Source organism: Triturus cristatus, chromosome 2_2 (genome assembly GCF_964204655.1).
Source record: "Triturus cristatus chromosome 2_2, aTriCri1.1, whole genome shotgun sequence".
NCBI classification, from domain to species: domain Eukaryota; kingdom Metazoa; phylum Chordata; class Amphibia; order Caudata; family Salamandridae; genus Triturus; species Triturus cristatus.
Window position 1 is genome coordinate 312,755,887 of NC_140582.1, and position 21,306 is coordinate 312,777,192.

The 21,306-nt window shown below is 44.1% G+C and overlaps 1 protein-coding gene across 2 annotated transcripts in view; it reads right to left on the reverse strand.

Moving 5' to 3' along the window:
• The window catches only part of MAML3 (mastermind like transcriptional coactivator 3), a 529,880-nt gene that overhangs the window by 223,063 nt on the left and 285,511 nt on the right, over positions 1 to 21,306 (reverse strand). For both annotated transcript variants that reach the window (XM_085641363.1, XM_085641361.1), the window contains exon 2: positions 1,334 to 2,851. In XM_085641363.1, coding sequence (XP_085497489.1) covers positions 1,334 to 2,851 — 1,518 coding nt within the window. The remainder of the gene's footprint in view (positions 1 to 1,333; positions 2,852 to 21,306) is intronic.

Below are 21,306 nucleotides of genomic sequence, written 5' to 3' on the forward strand. Positions count from 1 at the left end.
TTATACAGACTTACAATCTCTAAGTCACACATGTTGTCTTTTGGGGACAGACTGAAAAGGCTAAATTACTTCTATGTGAATAGCTGAATCAATAAGCGAGAAAAACATTATTTTGCAAAGGCACAACATTGCTCATGTCAACCTAAATGGACACTGCTTTTAAGGATTTGGTTTGAAGTTAAATTGAGCAATGATTTTCCTTAATTTGCCCTTTTCCTCGTCCTTACACATAATACTAACTTGTACCTTAAACCTATCCCCGATCTGATCCTTGCCATAACCATCACTCTCACTCTAATCCAAAGGATACATTTAAGCATAAACCACAATCTAGAATAGGTGTCCTTCACACTTATCTTAGCCTTCACTCAAGCTTTCACCAAAACCCTAGGCCTAACTTTAAGCCAATCCCTTCAGAACTATAAACCTCACTTTAGCTTTGTGTGAACATATTTTTTGCTCCTTTTCTTTTTTTTACTGTTTTCTACCTTTTCTTTTAAAGCATTTGGTCACATCAGCATGCTAACCTAACCAAATGATTCTAATAGGTCCCTGATTAGCATTTGTTACGTTTTGAAACCCTTCTGCAACCCCTTTTTTCGCCAGGTGAATAATAAATGTCAGGGCCATCCCAGCAATTTTCTATTTCATACTACAACTTTCTAGTTAAAATCAATGGACAGTCCGTAAGGTTTATGGGAGTTAGGTCGATATAACATACTTCCAAGGTTTACGCTCTTCAAAGCAGAATATAAAGTATGTGGTGCTCCCTGCAATATATTTTAGGGGATTTAGAGGGACGTTTTGGGGAAACTAACTTATAACACGCTATTGACAAGAATTGAGCAAGAAATGAGCACCGTCTTAAAATCCTCTTCTCCATAGCAAGACCCTCAACAGTAAAATGTAACCAACTTGTGTAAATGTGCACTAACATAGTACATCAGGTCACATGGCACTCAACTGACACATGTGTGGCCTTTTTGAGGTCATAACGCTCTGGCCTCCCTTTCACAAGTTTGACTTGCGACCTTCAAAGAGACCTTGCTCTGGCAGGACAATGTTGCCACAACACACCTTGCTACAGGACATAACCTCTGAAAAAAGGACCACAATCTTTGGAACAATTAAAACATGAAGAAACAAAATTTGAGGCTCTGATGATGTCTACAGTCAGAAGAACTGTGAAAGTGGAATGCATCTTTTAAGAGTCAGTACCGTAGGGTGCTTCTGAAAGGGCAAAGTCTTGCCTCTAGAACCACATCACATCTTTATTTTGGTGGAATGACAGTAAGCACAACAACCAACGTTCCAGAGTCTGCTGCTCACTCACCTGACTATGAGATGAAAGAGCTGCATAGGCCATAGACTGGTTTATAAGTCCCTTCTGCTTCATAATCAACAGGCGTTTCTGCTCCTCACTCAAATGTGCTATCTGGGCTGGTATTTGTGGTGCTTGTTGCTGCTGCTGTTGTTGCTGCTGCTGCATGTAAGGAATCATGGGATTCTTGGTTGTGCTGGCCATCGGTGGGGTCACTCTTTGACTCAGGTCCACATTATAATGGGTCAGAGGTTTTGTGTTGCCATAACTGAGCATGTTAGGCTGCTTGTGTACAGCATTTGCCCCCAAATTATTTGGCTGCTGGCTGATCATGTTCATATGATTTGGTGGGAGGTAGTTATTCATTGTTGTTTTCGCAGGGTTGCTTGCCATTTGAGGCACAATAGAGTTTTGGTTGTTAAAGGCTTGGGGATACATCATTGGACTATTTGGTTTTTCTGAACTATATGGCCCTCCATATGGACTAGTTGGTGGTGCCACTGGTGACCAACTTGCTGCCTGGCTTGCATGCTGCTGCTGCTGCTGCTTCTGCTGCATGAGCTTTGCTCTTTGTTGTTGTTGTGCTGCCATTTGCTTGAGCTGTTCGGCTGGAGACAAATCTGCACTGGTTACAGTCACTGGAGCAGGCCCAGCACCTCCCCCCGTTACTGGCCCAGTTGAATTTATCATATATCCGCTTCCAGGACGTGATTGTGTTTGCCCTGGCGTATGAGCCTGGTTTGGCGTTTGGGGAGAGTGAACAACACAGGAGGCTGGTGAGCTTGCAGAGATTGAGGAAGGAGGAGCGCTTGAAGCAGAAGGCATACTGGAGGCTGTGTTGACATTAGAAAACAGAGGACCCGAAGAAGACGGCCGCACCTGAGGAGACCCTATCGGAATATGAGAAAAAGGTGAGTGGGCAGGATCACTCTTCACACTCAAACTCTCTTGGGGGATAGGAGTGTGAGATGTGGGCCTGGGGAAATCAAGTTCCTTTTTCTCCTCAAAATCCTCATTAAACAAATCCTGTATGTCATCTTCCGGAACAGTGTTGGCCAGTTCATCAATCAACTCCTGCCATTCCTGGTCATTTAGATTGATATCGGAAAACAATTTATTTTGATTGGAAAGGGAGGTTTCCGAGCTGTCTATACATGTGGGGTCGTCCAAGGGCTCTTGTTTCAGATCCTTGCACTGGAGAATGTTAAAACCGTCCTCCAAGTCACTGCAGCCATTGGCTGGAACCTTAATGTCAGGAAGCCCGCCGTTCTTACCCACGTCCTCCAGGCCGCCTGAATGAGAGCCACTGTTTTGCAAGGGCAAAGATGGCTTGATATCCAGCTGCTGAAGAGGAGAGACAGAAGGCATGGGCATATTATTGGGTAAATTGGTGATTGGGTCAACTCCGGGGATCTCTTTCCTTGACCGCTTGTTGGTTGGAGAGAAGTCGAAGTCACAGATCCCATTCTGTTGCTCTCCATTGACGGGAGAGCGTGCTCCTTCCAACTTCCTCTTTACGGTTTCTTGTAGCTAGGAGAAATACAAAATGGAGATGGTCAACAAACAGATATGTCCATGCAATCTTTTAATTAAACAAATAAGTCAAGAACACAAACCTAGCTAACAGCGATCCTGTACACAAAATACAAACACTTAAGGACACAATTCGAGTGCTGTTCACCACCGGCCATTTCCGTGTGATAGAAGAGACATAATGTGTTCTAAAGCACTTCTTTTTAGTGCTATTTTTACAGCGCTATTAAAACCTAATAGAAGGGCAAATGCATGCATCATTAATAATAATTTGCAGCCCATTTGTAATAATGGGATATCAAATTTATATCTAGCATTGAAGAACTGTCCTATCTGCACCCTCTGGTGCTGTAAACACGTGTCCACTACTGGGTGGTAAATTAGATATTTACACCAAAAAAGGTCTACCCTATACCCTCATGGCTATGAGCCTCTCCACGCCACCTTACTGTTGTTCATTGATACTGAATTCTAATTCCACTTTGGTGCCCGGCATGCACGCCTAGACGACGCGATGCAAACAAACCTCAGACATTACCTAATCATGCACTGGTCATTGTTGGGGCATCTTTACTGCAGGATCATCAACCCACATCTGAAAGAGCGTATTATCATTCTTGGTCGACAGGAAATCTGAGTGATGTCCTGCTAACTCTTCCAAACCACTAGGAAAACACCCCAGGGCAGCTTGTTTACCATGTTGCACCCTGTGGGTACCATGACAGAAGGGAAGCCATACTATACAATCAAATTCAACCCCACCCCAGAAAGAGCAGTACTAACTGCGTTCTTGTACTTCTTGTACTCCATTTACATTCTTCGCAACAGAAACTTACTCGCCCTTTATTTTTCCATGAAATACATGGAGTTTCCTGATTCTTAGCGGGAGAACTAAAAAAAAAGCAGCATAGAACAGCACATCACATCTAGGTGCATGCTAAACCATTAAGGCGAGTTGTGATACGTCCAAATAATTCTCTGCCCTCATTAGCTCTATAAGCTAATTTAACACACCACAAAGGAACAAAGCTGTACTGAGGAAAGTGGTATGTCCAGCCTGGCTATTTTGCTACTTGGGCAGAATGGCCTTTCTGAGGCTGGGCTACAAGCATGGGGATGATTTCAGCGCTGGATGGACTGCCATGACCCAACTATGAAACACCTCCATGGCCCAGTTCTAGTCACGGTTTCTTGTGGTGTGGGACTGGTTGGAAAGTTCTTGCCAGGGCTGATTTTTGTTTCAGGTTGCGGTTAGTGGAAGGTGAAATGACAATTGGTGGGAGAAGTGGTGAGAGGAGAAACAGGTGAGGTGCAAGACGGGAGAAGATAACGTGGCCAGTCACAACGCAGCCTAGAAATATGTAGTATGGGGAAACAGCTTTCAAGCACATGTAGCATGGATGGGACTAGTACCACTCTACCAATCCGAAAACGCATTTTTGATTTTACCGAGCTCAAACCAGTCCAATTCATGCCTTCCGCACTGACCAGCAGCTGGAGCTTAGATTAAGCTGTGAAAGCATGCATGACTGAAAACGCCAACTGGATGAAGACAAACTGTCTGAAGCTCCACACTGACGTGACCGAAATCGGGATCTTCGGCAAGAACACTTCAATGTGGGACTGCAGCATGTGGCCAACAGAGCTAGGACCGATACCCACCCCACCACCCACACTAAGAACCTCTGGATTGTCATCAACAGCAAACTTGACATGACTGCGCAAGTCAATGCCATCACTGCCTCATGCTATTATACCCTGAAGGTGATGAAGATTTTTAAATGGTTCCGAATCAGCACCCAGAAAACCATCACACGGGCCCTCGTCACAGGCAAGCTGGACCACAGGAACCAAAAAAAAAAGACCTCAGAAGGCTGAAGACCATTCAGAACTTGGCGAAAGATTCACTCTCAAGCTCCCACACCGCACTCAAATAACACCACACCTGAAGGAGACTATTGGCTCTTCATACAACAACAAGCACAATTCTAACTACTCACCCACACTTTCAAGGCAATGTATAACACTGGACAAGCATACCTCAACAATTGCATCTACTTTCACAAACCTTCCAGACACCTCTGCTCGTCTGGACTCCTACTTGCACACATCCCACTCATATAGAAACCAGATCTGGCTGTTGAGCTTCTAAAGCACGGAATCACCAGCTGGTACACATAAGAGCCTCCTTCTCACTTCTTGAATCCTTCAAGAAGCTGAAGACCTGGCTTTTCAAGTAGTCCAGCTAGGACCTATGTTTGGCTAGACTCACACCTGCTTATCCCAAATGTGCTCTACAAATCTGCATAACATAACAACTGCACTGTTTTAAACTTTATTAGGGAGCACACAGTGTAAAAATAAAAAGTGAAACCATGCTTGGCGAGGTAAATGTCTTTGGGAGAGGATGCAGTATAAATAATGAACAAAATGTCAGTTAGCTGAAAGTATTTTAGAAATATCCAGAGATAAGTTTAGATTACAAAAGGAATAATCATTTCTTACAGCAGCTTGCTTAAGCTGTGGTGTGGAAGAAGGGTGAGCATGTTCCAGTCAAGGATGTTTCTTCAAATTCTCAGTTCTTGGATAATTTGATATACCATGGTTTGACAGGAGCAGAGCTGAACACAGGATGAAGCACCTATGAAATATACTGTTAAAGTTATGCTACTTGTAGTACAGTTGGAAGAAAACATTTAGTCTACTCATCTACCTCAGACAACTGCTGAAACCTAACCAATTATCATAGGAAGATAATAGTGTTATGTATGCCACCATGTTTCAAAAACAAAACAATCTTCATCCGGTCCACAGCTAATTCAACAATTCTGGCATTTGAACAAATAAAATTAGCAAACATGTGCATTTATCAAGTACATGCCTAGGACCTTTGCCAATCTGGTGCAAGTACAGCACTGGCATCTAGCCCAAAGAGTAACTATTCACACAGAGGAAAACGTGTGCTTCAGCAACTAAGGAACGTTCATTCCGGCCTTACCAGATGCCTAAACATTCTATATATGGTACCCAGGTAGAATAGGTACTTTCTGCATTCGATTCCTTAGTCATCGTAGAACTCGCCATTACCCTGGCACTGCAGGTATGCTATAGGAAAGATTTCAATAACAATATGTATGTATGTAGATTTACATAATTATATAGTATTTCTATGGTGGAAACCTCGCCAAAAGGCTGCAGAGCGCTGTACATGGTAAAAGGCAAGCTTAAAGTTGATGAGTAACAGGAGGGGAAGCAGAGTTGTGGATGATAATTGTATAAACAAATATATTCTTTATTAACTTAGAAGTCACTTGTTCAAATCTACAGAAGGCTATCAAACATTTGTTAATCTCCTTACTGTGAGAAGATTAACCCAAACTAGTTGTGCTATCATATGGATAAAAGCCTTTAATTCGACTTTTTAAAAGGGACTTGGGGCTTGTGCAATATGCTTGTAAAAGTATGGCTTTATACCGAAGATGACCGCCAATAATACTGCAGGATAATACACACACTATTTTGTATGACCAGTGATCATTTGTGTGGTGTCTACATGCATTCCATTGGCCATTCCTGCCATACTCTTCAAGTTAGATATTTTGAACTAATGCCTTTAGGAAGGTTTGTTTAGTGTGGTAAGGTATTCAGGTCAGCAAATGAAGAGATTGCAACCTGCTTCAATTGATAAAAGGCACTGCAGCAGATCTGACCATCAATGGTCAATCATTTCTAGACTTAGGCCTGATAGGAGGTTCATATTTGCAATTTATCACTACGACTGCCCTGTTTTGCTCTAGTTCTCCTGTTAGATTTTGTGGTAGGGGCTAACCTCGAACTTGTACCATCAGGCAGGAGAGACTGGAAGCCAAAGCTGAAGTAAAGATTTACCACAATCTATTACCTGGGATTCATAGAATGTGAAGATGACACAAAATACTTTTTTGTCACACCTTTCAAGGGGCTTGTCGCCTTGCCCTGAAACTAGGGTGACCAGATTTTCAAAACAAAAAAACGGCACGGCAACAGACATAGAAATAGGAGCACATGCTGGCACTCCCATTGTCACTGAAGGACTACAATAAAAATATTGAAGACTCTTTACCAACAGAGGGTGTGGGGGGGGGGGTGTACAAAATAAACGAAAACTCATTTATATAACAGTAACAAACTCAATTGTAAGACATTAAAAGACTCTATCCCCCATGCTTTGTTCCCAGGGCAGGCTTGCGATCCCTGCCTTGGGTGCTGAGCTTTGTAGAAGCTGATTCACCCCTCGATAACTCCTGCTGTGCTGCCTGAGAGCCACCAGGAAACACAGTGGAGACACTCTGTGATCAAGCTATCTCTGTCTCTCCTTTGATAAGAGGGTCATTGTAAACATGAGCCTGCACATACACTGTGAAAATGTGCATACTTACCCAACCCTCTTTCAAAAACCGGGATATCTACTAGTTAGTGAAAAATGTGTTGGGACGCTAGTTTAGTCATTTAAAAACCGGCACTATCTGGGCTTATCTGGGACGTCTGGTCACCCTGCCTGAAACAACCAATGGGAAGCCCAATCAATCAAAAAGCATTTGCAGACTCAAAAAGCATTTGTTTGTAGAGCGCAACACTGTCACTCCTAGAGGTATCTGGGCGCTGTGTCTCAGTCGAAGAGACAGGTCTTGAGGGGGCTGTACAGAGCTGGAGGAAAAGGTCATTCCAGCGATGTAGGTGAAGGGGCAGCCACTGCTGCAAATGATGCAGGGGTAGTGTGTGAGGGCGAGTGAAGAGGTGCACCGGTGTCTAGAGAATTGATGGAAGCTCAGTCAGTGGTTGATGTAAGCATGGCCTTGGACGTAAAGGGCTTTGTAGGCGTGCATAAGGATCTTGAACTGGCATCTCTTCTGGAGCCAGTGGAGGTCTCTCAGGTGGGCGGCAATATGGGTTCTACTCCACAACGGCCACCCTGCCATTGATGTCCCAAAAGTATGAAATGTACCCACAGTTCAATATCAATCAGACAAAAAAGATCTGAAACTAGTTGACCCTTAACAATCGTGCTCCCATCCCAGATACAGCAAATATACTAACCTCTTAAAGGTGTAGGACATTGTTCTAAACACTGCGGTTATCTTCATATTCATCCTCCTAGATGCCTTTGTTGCATTTGAAGCAGATCACATTTCACTCCTACACTGTCTTCATCACAGGGATCACATCTGTCCAGAAAGGCATAACTCAAAATGTCCACCAGGGGCAATTCGCCTAGCCCACTACCACAGTAAATTGAGGGTCCCTCTAAAGTTTTAACATAAGTCGATCCTCTAAAGGCCTCTTTTGTTCACATCACCTCAGATTTAACTTATACGCTAACTACACAGAAATGCATAGGTCCCTTGTAAGAATTACCAGAATTACCAGATAGCCAGTTACTGGGGGGTGGAAAAGGAGGGAGGGAAGCATCTACTCACACAGTGCGCCATTTGTCACCATACAATCACCCCCTCCCCAGCAACTCACACTACACGTACTTGACGTGCTTGACTTGTTGGAAAGAACAGCACAAAGACTCATCTTGGCAACCAAGTTCCAGGTCAGGGCTATGCAGCAAAAGCATGCCAGATTGGAAAAACGACATCGTCCGCAAAAGATTCTAGCGTAATATTTATTTGAGCGATTTCTCGAGTACATTACTGAACTTTTGAGTTCGGAACAAGGTCTACTGAGAATAGGCTAGGACTTCCAGACCAGTGCCAAAGTAAATCGGCCCTCGAGAACAGGGGGACAACATAAAAAAGCTCACATACACTGCCAAGAGACAAATGCTAGCCGGTTATTGCGGTGAGATAAATATGCCTGCAGAATATTCTGACTTTATAAATAACCCCCTAAAGTATTTGTCAGGATAAAGCTGCCCCCAGATTAATCAGCTATGTAAATATGCCTCAGAATCCTGTCCGCTGTAAATATGCCAGCAATGATAAGTCCCTCTTCACTAAAGAAACAGACGGTACAACGCAGAGGAATTTTAAATTAGTAAGACATTATACAAGAATAAAGTGAAGTGAGAGATCACAAAAGCAAAATATATGTAGTAAAAAACGCTAAAAATCACTTTGGAAGCCAATGCTCCTCAGTACACAGTCAGACAGAGAGCAGGGGCCCTCATTCACTTCTAGACCTGAGAGAACCCAAACTGTATATGATGGGCGCATGTCTATGGGACTTGCTTTACCTAAGACTCTTGAGTGTGTTGCCAGAGCCGAAACACATGCAAGCACACAAGGAAATCCGCCCTTCAGCAGGAGGAACTAATGTTTCTGATAGAAAACTTGCTTTCCCACTTTAAGGTCCTTCCATTGTGCAGCAAATCGTTCCAGGGAGCTTTCACAAAAGTGAAGGTGGCAGCATTTTTGCACCCCAGAGTTGTTGGGGCTCATACTACCCTTATTTGCAAGGCCTTCAACCATCTTCCAGAAATCCAAGCTCACTCCCCTTAGATGTCCGGTATATCGGGCCTTCCCAGTTTCAGGAGAGGCAAGCATTCCGGCACTGAAACAGAATTCTGTCTCTGCTCTCTTAACGTCTGCTGTTCTTTTTCAGGGGAGAACTACAACAGCATGAAGGATCTAGAGTCTCAGGCCTCCAGCTTTTGGAGATCTTCTGCCTATTCTTTCACTCTAAGTGCCGAAAATTTGAAATAAAGTCCACCCCAGCCCACATGAAGTCGAAGAGCCCATGCCCAGTCCTCTCATGAAGGCTTGCAGAAGGCAGCCTACCACAAAATGACAGTGAGCTGCCTCTGTGAGGTAAAAGCTCGCTGTTAAATCCCTGTTCAAAGCTGAAAACAATAGGAAACAGGGCAAAAAGATGCATGACGAGAACGCCCAATCCATGGAGAAATAGGCCTTCTGAAGCACAGATTCAGTGTCTTACAACAACTTTTGAAAAAGGTGCTTGCACTGAAGAGATCCAGCTTGAAAATGTAAATCCACTACCAGTACGCAAGACTACGAAAACTTACTCCAGACTTGAAAGACAATACTAATACTTATCTGAAGCTTCCATTTTTTTTTTTTGAGGGGGGGGGGGGGAGGGGGACACTTCTCAAAAGATTATGAATAACCAGCACAATACTAAGACTATGCTTGTGAGAGTTTCGGGCACCTTTCCACATCTTCCAACCAAGCTGGAAGTTGGAACAGCTCCACATCCTGCAGGAAGAGGTCAAAGCTTCAGCAAAACGGTTCAAACACAACACCCTTGAACAATTTCCTGATTCCCTCTTTCTTGACCAATTCCAAAGTGATCCTTATGGGAGGCTCAAAACTGACTTCATTTTCTTCACTCACGACATCCCTTCCTGGTCCACCAGTTTCTATTACTCCTTCAGCATCACCTCCTTCTCCTCCTCCTCTAGCCCACATGGGCAACAGTTAAACTTCCCCTCTAATTGTTTTAATGGCTCACTCACTATCTCACTCTATAACAATGGTACTGTCTTGATTCAAGCAAAAGACACTTGTCTCTCTCTTTTCGACCACCTCTTCCCATCCCTTCTCCCCAGCCCTGCGACCGTGATCTCCCTTGATTCTTCATATACCTCCTCCCTTTACTCCCTATCTCCTCCCCTGACCCTCCTAAACTCCAATAGTCCACTCTACCGGGAGGCACTGGCCTCCCCCCTAGCCGACCCTTTGCCCCCCCCTCTCCCATCTCCCACTTCTCCAAATCTTCCCCCTTCCAGATGGGACGTTACCTTCAACACATCAGCCTTACTTACCTATGGCTAACACTCTCCTTTTCTCCTCTGCACCATCCTGGAATTCCGTAGTAAGCCCCTCCCCCCTAACCCTGCCCACCACCCCCTTATTAAATCCATCTTTCTAACAGCCTGATCTCCCAGTTAACTGCGTACTTTCCCACTTATCCCCCCCTTTTCTTCTACCCTACCCGCTCTGCCCCTCTCCTTGTATCCAGAATTCTGCCCAAACCCCTTTCTTCTCTCCTCATCCTCCCATCTATCCAGTATTGCTGCTCAACCCTGTATCCCCTGCCTGGCAATCTCTTCCTTTTCCCTCCCCTGGGCCTAGCAGAACCATACTCTCTCTTCAACTACCCTCTAGGTCAATCCTCCCTGCTCTACTTGGTGCCAGTCCCCTTACACTCCCCTTTCCTAGCCCACGTGGCCTCTTCAGCCCCTTCTCCCCTCTTTTCATCTAACCTCCTGCCATTCCATGACTTCCCTCTTTCCCCTCCCCAATTCCGCCCTTCCTCCAATTTCCACACCCGTCTCCTCCTAAATTTGAACTCAATTGTTCTCCTCTATTCAACAGCTGCAAAGATAACTCTCTTTCCACCTCAGATGTACCGACAACTTCTTTCAACCACCATCTATCTCACCATCTATCTCCACCTCTCACTCCTGTACCCCATTATTCCTTCCTCACCCCCACCTCTCCCTGCCGTCCCTTGCCAACTGCACTGCCTCCGGGAACCCATCAATCCTCCCAACATTCTGTGCTCAGCCCTACTCTCTTCAGAAAACAAACTAGGATTTCTCATCTCCTCCATCTCCCAGCTTGAAGCCACCACCTCACTCCTAAGTACTAAAATGACCACCTTTCCCAACAACCCAATTCCCCTGGCAAGCACCCACTACCCCAAGCTCCCGAGGAATACCTTGCTCCCGCACCCCAAAAAAGCCACACTCAATCTGTCTTCTGCAGACATCGCTAATTTACTGGCTAGTTAGAAGACTTCTAACGCCACCCCCCTTCCCCTCTCCTCTCCACTCAAGTCTACTCTGTGCACTATTCCGACCATCTCCTCTGCCAGAACTAAACATCAGCCTCATTTTACCCTGGCACCCTCAAACAGGAAAATTATCCCTATCACCCCTATAAGCCCAAACGCCCCCTTCAGCAAAACAGTCTTGTCAGAGTTGCGCTGGTTGCTCCACAACTGCAGATCTGCAATTAAACACAAGCTGGAAATGTCTGACTCCATCATTCTTCACATTCTTTTCCTCACTGAGACCTGGTTCAACGACACCTCTCATACTATTTGATCTTCTGCTACCCACCGACTACTCCATCTTTAGAAATGACAGAACATATAAAGTTGGCGGAGGTATTGCAATCATCTTCAGAAACTCCCTTCAATTCAAGGTACTTCCTAACAGCTCCTTCCATACATTTGAATGCCTTTCTCTGGAGCTTCAAGTGCAACACTGCTCCCCTTTCAGATTTCATACCATTTATCACCCGCCCGGTGACTGCTCCTCTGTCTTGGAGGAACTAACTGACTACGCCAGCGACCAATACTCTCAAAGTGACAGATAGATTTTTCTGGGAGAGTTTATTCTTCACTGGGGCTCCTTGGAAGACTCAGCTGCCAATAGGCTTGCCACTTTTCTCTCAGCTAATGATCTTATCCAACACTGCACGGAACCAACACACTCTAAGGGCTCAATTCTGGACCTTGTTATATCCAAAGCAGATATGCTAACTATTGCTGTCTCTATTCCAGTAGACTAGTCCGACCACTTCCTTATCCCCTTCTCTCTTCACCTATCTCACTCTGTAACTATTGGCCAACCTAAAAGGACTACTACCTGGTTCCATAACACCAAAAACATGGACCTTGACATTCTTTGCGATTCTGCTATGCTATCACTTCCCATGCTAGAGCCTAATTCGGATGTCAATGATCTTACCTCCCAAAGCCTCTCCAGCCTTGCAGTCGTAGTTGATAACGTTGCTACACTTCAAAGCAAAAAGAAAAGGCCTATTCCTTCTGCTCCATGGTTCAATAAATCCCTTTAGGAAGAAAGGAAGAACCTGAAATTCCTGGAGAAACAATGGAGACAATCTCAATCCACCACTAATCTCTCTGTTCTGCGCGCAGCAAAATCAAAATACCACAAACACATCTTCCATGAAAAAGCATAACACTTCAGAACCCTCCTCGACTCAGCCAAAAACAGATGCAAAAAACTTTTTGACCTCATCAAAAATACAAACTTCTCTCCCTCAACCTTCAAGCCTGACGATCCTCCAAAGAAAGCAGCAGAATTCTCTACATTGTTTGATGAAAAATCTACACCCACACTCTTTCCTATTGGACGAGTCTGGTTAACCTCTTCCTCAGCCGAGGCTCCCTTCCTGGTGCCCTTAAAACAGGACAGGTTACCCCACTTCTTAAAACACCCTCCGCGGATGCAAATGACCTCAACAACTTCTGCCCCATCACCAACCTCCCTTTTCTTGCGAAAATCACAGAAAGATGTGTAGCGAAACAACTTTCCCTACATATTAAGGACAACAACATTCTCGACGAATTCCAATCTGGTTTCATGCAAGACTGAGGCACTGAAACAGCCCTGCTGCAAGTGATCGACGATGCCCTGCGTGTACTTGACTCAGGGGGAGTCTTGTCTTCTGATTCTTCTAGACCTTTCTGCAGCCTTTGTCATTGTTAATCACAAAACTCTACTAAACACTTTAAAACAGAGAATGGGCTTGGAAGGCACAGTGCTTAAATGGTTTGCTTTATTACTCTTCGACAGATCTCAAGTGATTAAAATAGTGACTAGCCTTCAATGGCAGTAGTTCAAGGCATTACTCAAGGATCTATACTCGCACCCACTTTGTTCAATCTTTACTTGGAACCGTTGGGAAATCTCCTAAGTAAATCTGGGATACTTTACCACCTCTATGCTGATGACCCAAATATACCTTAATGTGTCTTCTGCACACAACACCTCAATCTTCTACACTACTCTCAACACTATTCAAAACTGCATGTTAGCTCATCAACTCATTCTGAATCCCTCCAAAACTGAATTCCTCCTCCTCTCTACCTCACTCTCTCCTCCTGTTCAATCTTGGATGGATAAGCTGAATTTACTGAACAACAAACCTATCGTTGTTGACAGCACTAAAATCCTAGGCTCAATCTACACTACCACATAAATTCCATTGCAAAGAATGCACGTTACCAATAGCTCCTTCTCTGGGGGATTCAACGTTTCCTTCTGGAGCAAGACCTAAAAACCTTGGTCCAATCTCTGGTGCTCTCTAGATTGGGCTATTGCAATTCTTTCCTTGCTAGCCTCCCCAAATCCCACCTTTCCCCTCTTAAATCAGTGCTCCATTCAGCGGCTTGTTTTGTTTTTGGGGCCAAAAGAAGTGACCACATCACACCCATACTGTTTTCTCTTCGATAGCTTCCCATCGAAGCAAGGTCAATCTACAAGACTGCCTGTATCACCAACAAAGCCTTGCACACTTCCTCCCCTCGAGTCGATAACCTGGCAAATAAACTTAACATCTCTGGAGGTACTAGACCTTCACGCAATGCGGAAAATTTACTGCTTGAACCCCCCCCCACCTTCAAAAGGTAAAGATCGATGGCTCAATCCTTCTCAGGCGATGTGGTTAGAATCTGGAACTCGCTTCCTCCACTACTCCGTACCACCACCTCTACCCGGACTTTCAAAACTGACCTCAAATCTCTCCTCTTCCAAAGACACTTCCAGAAGTAATACATCCCTTTTTGTGTCCCTCAGGGTAGTTCTTACAATGTTGTAAATATGTAATCTATGCCTGTATGATCCTAATGTGTTTTTGATTTTTGTGTGAGCCACCTATTGTTTTATTTTACTTTTTCATCTATCTCGTTTGTATCTGTAACGTGTAAGTATGTAAATTTCCACATGTAACGTACTTGGTTCTATTGTGAAGCGCTCTGACACCTTTTGCGCTCTGACACCTTTTGGTAAAGTCAGCGCTATATAAAATTGCATTAAATAAAAAATAAAAAAATAAAGGGATATTTATCGGAACCACCTTATTCTAGTGCTTAGACAGAGCTTTGTTTGAGAAAGATAGTTAAAATTTCGAAAGCAAAATCTGGTGGTGGCAAGAGGAAAATCAAGTAGTCGTGTGACCCTAGAAGTGGCATGCATACATAGCACTTGTTCAATTTACACTGCAAAAAAAGCCCTTTAGTCCGTCCGGATGGCTTTAATTTAACTGGGACCAACTGATAATATCAGGAAATCGTCCTCTCTCAAAAATATATACCAGCCCTCCTTCCACAGTGTGTGTGTGTGTGTGTGTATATATATATATATATATATATATATATATATATATATATATATATATATATATATATATATACATATATATATATATATATATATACACACACACACACACACAACACACATATATATATACATGTATATCTATGTATATAAATATACACATGTATATGTATATGTATGTATATATATGCGTATATATATACATATGCGTATATATATATATATATATCGCAAGGCAACGGGCGCAGGAATGGCCTCGGAGCCACTTCTACAGCCCCCGTCTGTCCTCCTCTCTCGTCCCAGTTCTCTCCGGCTGACTTCATGGGGCAGCTATTCGAGTTGTGGCGAGGGAGCGCGCAGCCTTGAATCTGTTTAGCCCAGCAGTGCATCTCCACGAGGCCTCTGCTTCCCCTCCTCCTGTGGCACGTCACGCTTGCCATCCAAAGGTTGAGCAAGCACCAATGGCCGCGTTCCTAAGCCGCCCACGTTTATGACGCAAGCCCGCTCGAACAGGGCTGGGGGGTGAAACCAGTTTACGCCACCTCCACTCAACTCTAGACATGGGCTCCCACATATACTGCGAGATCAGCGGAGCTACCGGCGATAAAAAACAATATTTAGATTTACATTTCTAAACAAGGACCCTATTAGTCCCATGCTCAGAGTGACGCCACGCTTGACAACAAACATAGAGCAGCTTCTACTACAGGGGCGTAAAAGGGTGGCGGGCGTAAAAGGGTGGCGGGCGGAGGGGTGGGGAGGGGTTGCATAGGCACCCTTCAAGGCGGGGTGAGGAAGGCAATTCAAATAGGAGGCCAATGAGTGTCTGTGAGATAAGGGAGACCCAGGGGGCCACTCCTCATGTTCTGCACGGGGGGGGGGGGGGGGGCATTCTGTGGTGTTACCTCACATTCTCCCTGCATTCCTCTGGCCTGCTGTGCTGCTCTGTTCCAACAGACAGTTCCACCAGTGCTGCACCACATGGAGACATGGCAGCCTCTCACTCTGCTCTCCAGAGGCCTAGATAGATCCTGCTCCTCTTGGGGTTATAGGTGGCAGGGGTCTGTCCCGACCTGCTGGTCCTGCAGAACAACCCTGGACAAAACAAGCATGGTCAGTAAGGTGACCCTTAAAGGGAAGGTGGGGGTAGAGAATAGAAAATGGGTTCTTTCAGACTAGCCCCCCTCAATAATTTTTTGGGGAAAAAGTGCCAAGTTTTCGATTTTGGAGCAAAATATGCGGAAGGCTGCATTGAGGGGAAGCAAATCATATATGTGCCTATATGAAAAGGATGTGCCAGATAGAAGGTAGTGGATGCAAAGCAGGCTTCAGTGCAAAATGGAAGCTAATGTCTGCACGCTCAGTGAGTTGATCACGTACAGTTGAAATCCGATGTGACTTGGGGTTGACCAGTTCGAATCTTGCATGGACAATATGGCGTCCATTCTTTCGAAGCCTTTTAACTGACTGCCATTACATTTTGAAATATTTCTTATGTACAGTGCTTAGAAACAACACAACTATGTTATTAAGCACTATGCAGGATAAACTGCTTTTGCAATGACACTGGGGTTGTGCAAACACTGCAAATACAATCCAATGTCATTAGCCGACAGAATTTCCAGATTTTTAAGGGCATGCGTGCATTTTCTACCCATCTAAAGTGCACCTTCATTTAGAGGAATGCTCCACGAAAATTTCTCAAAGACACTTATGTCCAGCATGGCCAGTAAAGAGAAAAATGTCAGATGGTCTCGCCAATCCCAATCAAGCAGCTTCGTCAAACTAAGTGCAATGATCCACACACTATAAATGACAGCAAGCATACTGCTTCAAGGAAAATTCAAATTGGGATCTAAGGATTGATCCAGGGATCAAAAAACTACAGATAAACATGAAATTAATCAATATGGGCGTTGAATGACAAATTTCTAGCACTATTTTTTCCTCAATTAGCAGAGTTACAAAAAACAAAAAAAGTATCTATTGTAGCAAACTCAGCCTTTATGCTACGTTTAGTGTAAGTGTGTCAGTTGTTTGGTTTAGGACTAAGATCAAAAAGCAGAGTGAGGATATTCCATATGCACAGCCCAAAAAGTGTTTTCCAATATATATTTTGACCCACACCTCATTTCTTTGATTGACCAAAAAATGAACAAGAGTTAAAAGAGCCACTTTCTTCCAACTTCAGGTCAGGTTTGTTCTTAACGAGTCAACATTTATTCGTGGAAACAAAGTTATGACTGATTTTAACATGGTAATGCTGTGGAATTGTCTCCCTTTGGCCATTCGGTCCATGAATAATGAGTTGAGCTTCCGAAATCCCTTAAGACCTGGCTCTTTAGGAACGGATTCTCAGGTAACATCTGTTCTTGGTGTAGTGGTTCTCTGTGGCCACCAGCGCAGGGATGCCTTCAGCTCGCCATGTGCTTTATTAATCCCCTAGCATAGCATGGCAGGAATAGGCTATAGGACGTGAACAAACCCTCCAAGTAGAGACGATGACCATGTGGCGTCCCATGAAAACAGGAGCAAAGTCTGCTCCAATGAACACAAATCAACATGCAGTGCTGCAGTGACTCCCCTCCCTGGGGCAACTGGACCACGGAATGCTTCAATTATGAAGCGTCATCTCTCGTCACCAAAACAAAAATATTTACTTTCTAAAACTTCCAACAAACTCTCCCTATACCTAAAAGGACCCCACCCTAAACCAAACTAGAGTAGATAGAATTCATGTCGACCCTGTCCTCAAAGCGTAACATCGATAAGCTTGGGATGGGTTTATATCTTTCTCCGTTTCTTTATTTTCGAGAAGTGCTGGCGAGTTAGTCAGCTGGGTCACTTGGAGGTGTGCGGCCAGCCCCACGCTAAAGTATCAGTCATTAGTTTCACTGTGATCAGTCAAATGGAAAATTGTGGAGTAAGTGACCCTGGAAATCTTCCATTATACCCAAGGTCAACACACCATGCCTCTCACTTCCAAAGCATTAGCACCTGGCTCAATTTATTTCAGCCAGGCTTGCATTGTGACTGCAGAAAGATGGAAAGGATCTCTCTCTTCAGGTCCACCAGTCACCTTTCTAAGTATACTTGGGACCATGTTCATGCAGATATGAGTGACCACGGGCACCTACCTGTTAGACCATCATAGGTTTTAGAACCAGTTTGTGACCTTATTCTAAACTTTCCCCATCTATACTGTGTTTGAAAGAGGAAAAGCATACCAGCCATTGCATTGACACTGTTGCCTGTGGTTGAAGTAAGCAGAGGAGCAGACCGAACAAAGGCCAGAAGTAACTTAAAGTCTATATAGTGCACGCCTAGCCTGCACGGCGGTGAAGGGCTTGTTGCTGACTGGCTAAGATGCACTAATTTCACCATGATATCACTGAACCAGTAAACAACAGCAAACAGTAAAGTAGGACAATTCTAGGCACTTGATTCACACAATACACAAAGGAATCGAGCAAAAAAGATCTAGGAAGTCGAATAGGGTTATGAGTGGTGGGGGGGAGCTATAGAGCAGGAGGAGCAAATAGGGTAGATTTAGGGTCAACTCAGCCAGAGTGAGCATAGCTCTCAACCTCTCCTTGTTGTAATGAGTGGTATTTCACTTCTGGTACTGAAATGCTGTTTCAGTTTGAACTTTCTATTATAAAAGTTTGGATGGAATGCAGATTTTGAGAATCATCACAGTTATATATAGATATAGACAGTAATGGAGAACACAGGGAATAACAGGTTAGTTTTTAATCATAGCCGGAGCTTAATATGTAACATTATATAAAATGCTGCCATGCAATGCAAAGGGTTCTGCATTAGAGCACTGCCATGCCGTCCTGTCACCACCTGAATATTCAGGTCTGTGGAATCCAAAAAAAAGTCTCAAAAAGATGGTTAATAATAGACAAAGAGCACTGAACTTCAACTCACTAAAGACGGCCACCTGTTTTTACTAACACATTTTGCTGCTTCGGTATTCGTAACTAGTTTCCACCACAAGGGAGGTGGTGAAAGCGTGGTCTCATCTGAAAAGAAATTTAAATCCATTTGAGGAATTTGATTTCGACCTGATAAATCTAAACAAATCCCACTTGGAAACTGCAAAGCCTCTGATTAGGGAATATGCTAATGCAGTCCGTAGTGAATAACATTTGCAGCTATCAGGGTACATTTGTGTGACCGTGTAGCTTGTCTCAGATAGCACGAGTTGGTTTGGAGTCTTTTAACATTAAGCGCCCAAGGTGGTCAGAGGTTTGTTTTTTTTGGAACATTTTATTTGATTTAATATACGATCTACAATACATTTCCTATACAGGAGAGAATATTCGGGCAATATCTCATCGAGCAATAACATATACAGTGGTGGACATATTATAAAGTTTTGCTTATTACGCCTCATCGTCTGGGTCATGGTCTACGGCAGGAGGGGTACATGTATTACCTCTGTATTCATTCCATTTGCCCCTTACCCTCATGGTGGTCAGAGTTGAGTAACTGGCCGATGGCCTAATCCTTACTGCTAACGGGGCAGCTCACGTATGTTGATGCTGTTAACATGCATGGGACCTGTTCCTTCTTACCTACAGATAGACTCTTATATGTTTAAGATGCTTATATGTTTAAGTGAAGTTAAACACTAGAATGGGCACGAGGCCTTTCTTTTTTATCTGTTTTGGACAATGTCTTGAGAGACATCCAGCGAAACCTGCACAGAGTGGGCAAGGGCTGACCAGATGTAAGACTCACCTCACAGCAAGACTCTCCAAATAGTGGCAAATGGCACACGCAAAAAACAGGAACAAAGACGGAGGTGAAGAGGATTTCTATTCATATCAAATCAAATTTCGGACTGGGTAAGGGGGTAATAAACATGCACAGCCTCCAGCAAACATGGGCGAAACATCACTTCATGATTGGTAGTCGAGGTGAGCTGGTAGTTGAGGACAGGATTGGTTAGGCAGGGATGTCATATGCTGGGTCAAGATATGTTTTTTCTTCTCATCGTCCATTATTTTAGAACCATCAACACATTACAACGATTAATAGTTATTCTCAGCAATAATGCACAATTGCGAATGTGAGTGTACAACACCTTATAGGTATGTATGTGCCTATGCACGCCAGTGAGTGTTTAGTATATTAAATAATAAATACAGGTGTCCAAAGTTTTTCTCCGAAGCCTGCAGCTGGCACTGATGAATGTCAAGATACCCAAATACCAAGGCTGCATAGTCTTGATTCCACCTCATGCCTCTTCCTTCCACTACCCTATCTGCTGGCCTTTTTATTTCTCTCTTGCAGGTTCTTTCTCATTACTGCTTCCCACCTTTGCCACTGTTTTTCTGTCTTTCTTTTTCTCATTCTTTCTTTTTTGTGTGTTTTTCTCTCCCTAGCTCAAAGTCTGGCGAAGAGAAGTGAGTGCTGGTCCCCAAAAATAGGTGCAGGTGAGCCCCACCTGCAACCACTGGCTCAAATTAAGCACTGGCTCCAAGTCAAAGTGGAGAAAAAAAACAGCTTGAGCCAAAGTAGGTGGGCTATAAAGATGGAAGAGTGGCAAAACCAAGAGGAGGCAACCAAAGGCACGAGAATTCAGATCGAAATCTGTGTTCTGGAGTAGCGTGCTACTCGCAGAAAAAGCGCTTTGACTCCTCGTCAGGGGTAGTAAGCGCTATATAAATGCAATTACAAAACAATACAATAAATTTCACTCATAGCCAACATGCTGATCAGAGGAGGGGGTCACAACATAAGTATAGAACACATGATGACTAGTTTATGGCACGGTAATGTTGGGTGTCCACATTGTTAGACCCCTTACACACCGACTGATCACTAGCTCGGATCGACACTGCTTTGGGAAGGGGTGTTTGCTCTACAGGTTTTTCGCTCTGCGCAGCATACATTTCCCGTCCCGCGAGGTTCCACATGAAAGTCGCTTGCCTTGTGTATTATCTGCCTCGGTTTCCACGCTGGTGGCCTCCCCTGGGCCTTCGTCTCTGGAAGCCTGGGGTAATCAACACACGTTAGCGCTACAGCTAAATTGAATTCCGCTGGCAGGCCCCACGCACCGCAGAGAGCTCTCCTGTCTCTTAGCATTGCCACACAACACCAACGAGAAACAAGGTTAGAGGCGTGCGGTAAGCGAGGCCTTCGGACGCATTACTGGTGGGATGTTCACCACAAACCACGGTACCCCCACAGATGTTGCAGATCAAATTAGACATACAGCCTTGTCTCTGTTTCATTAACTTTGTTGATAAAGATAATGGGGCGACCCGGTGTCCCTCAGAACCTGGGTATCAGTATTAAGTAAAACAATTGGTTCTGTTGGGGATTCTCAATTGCT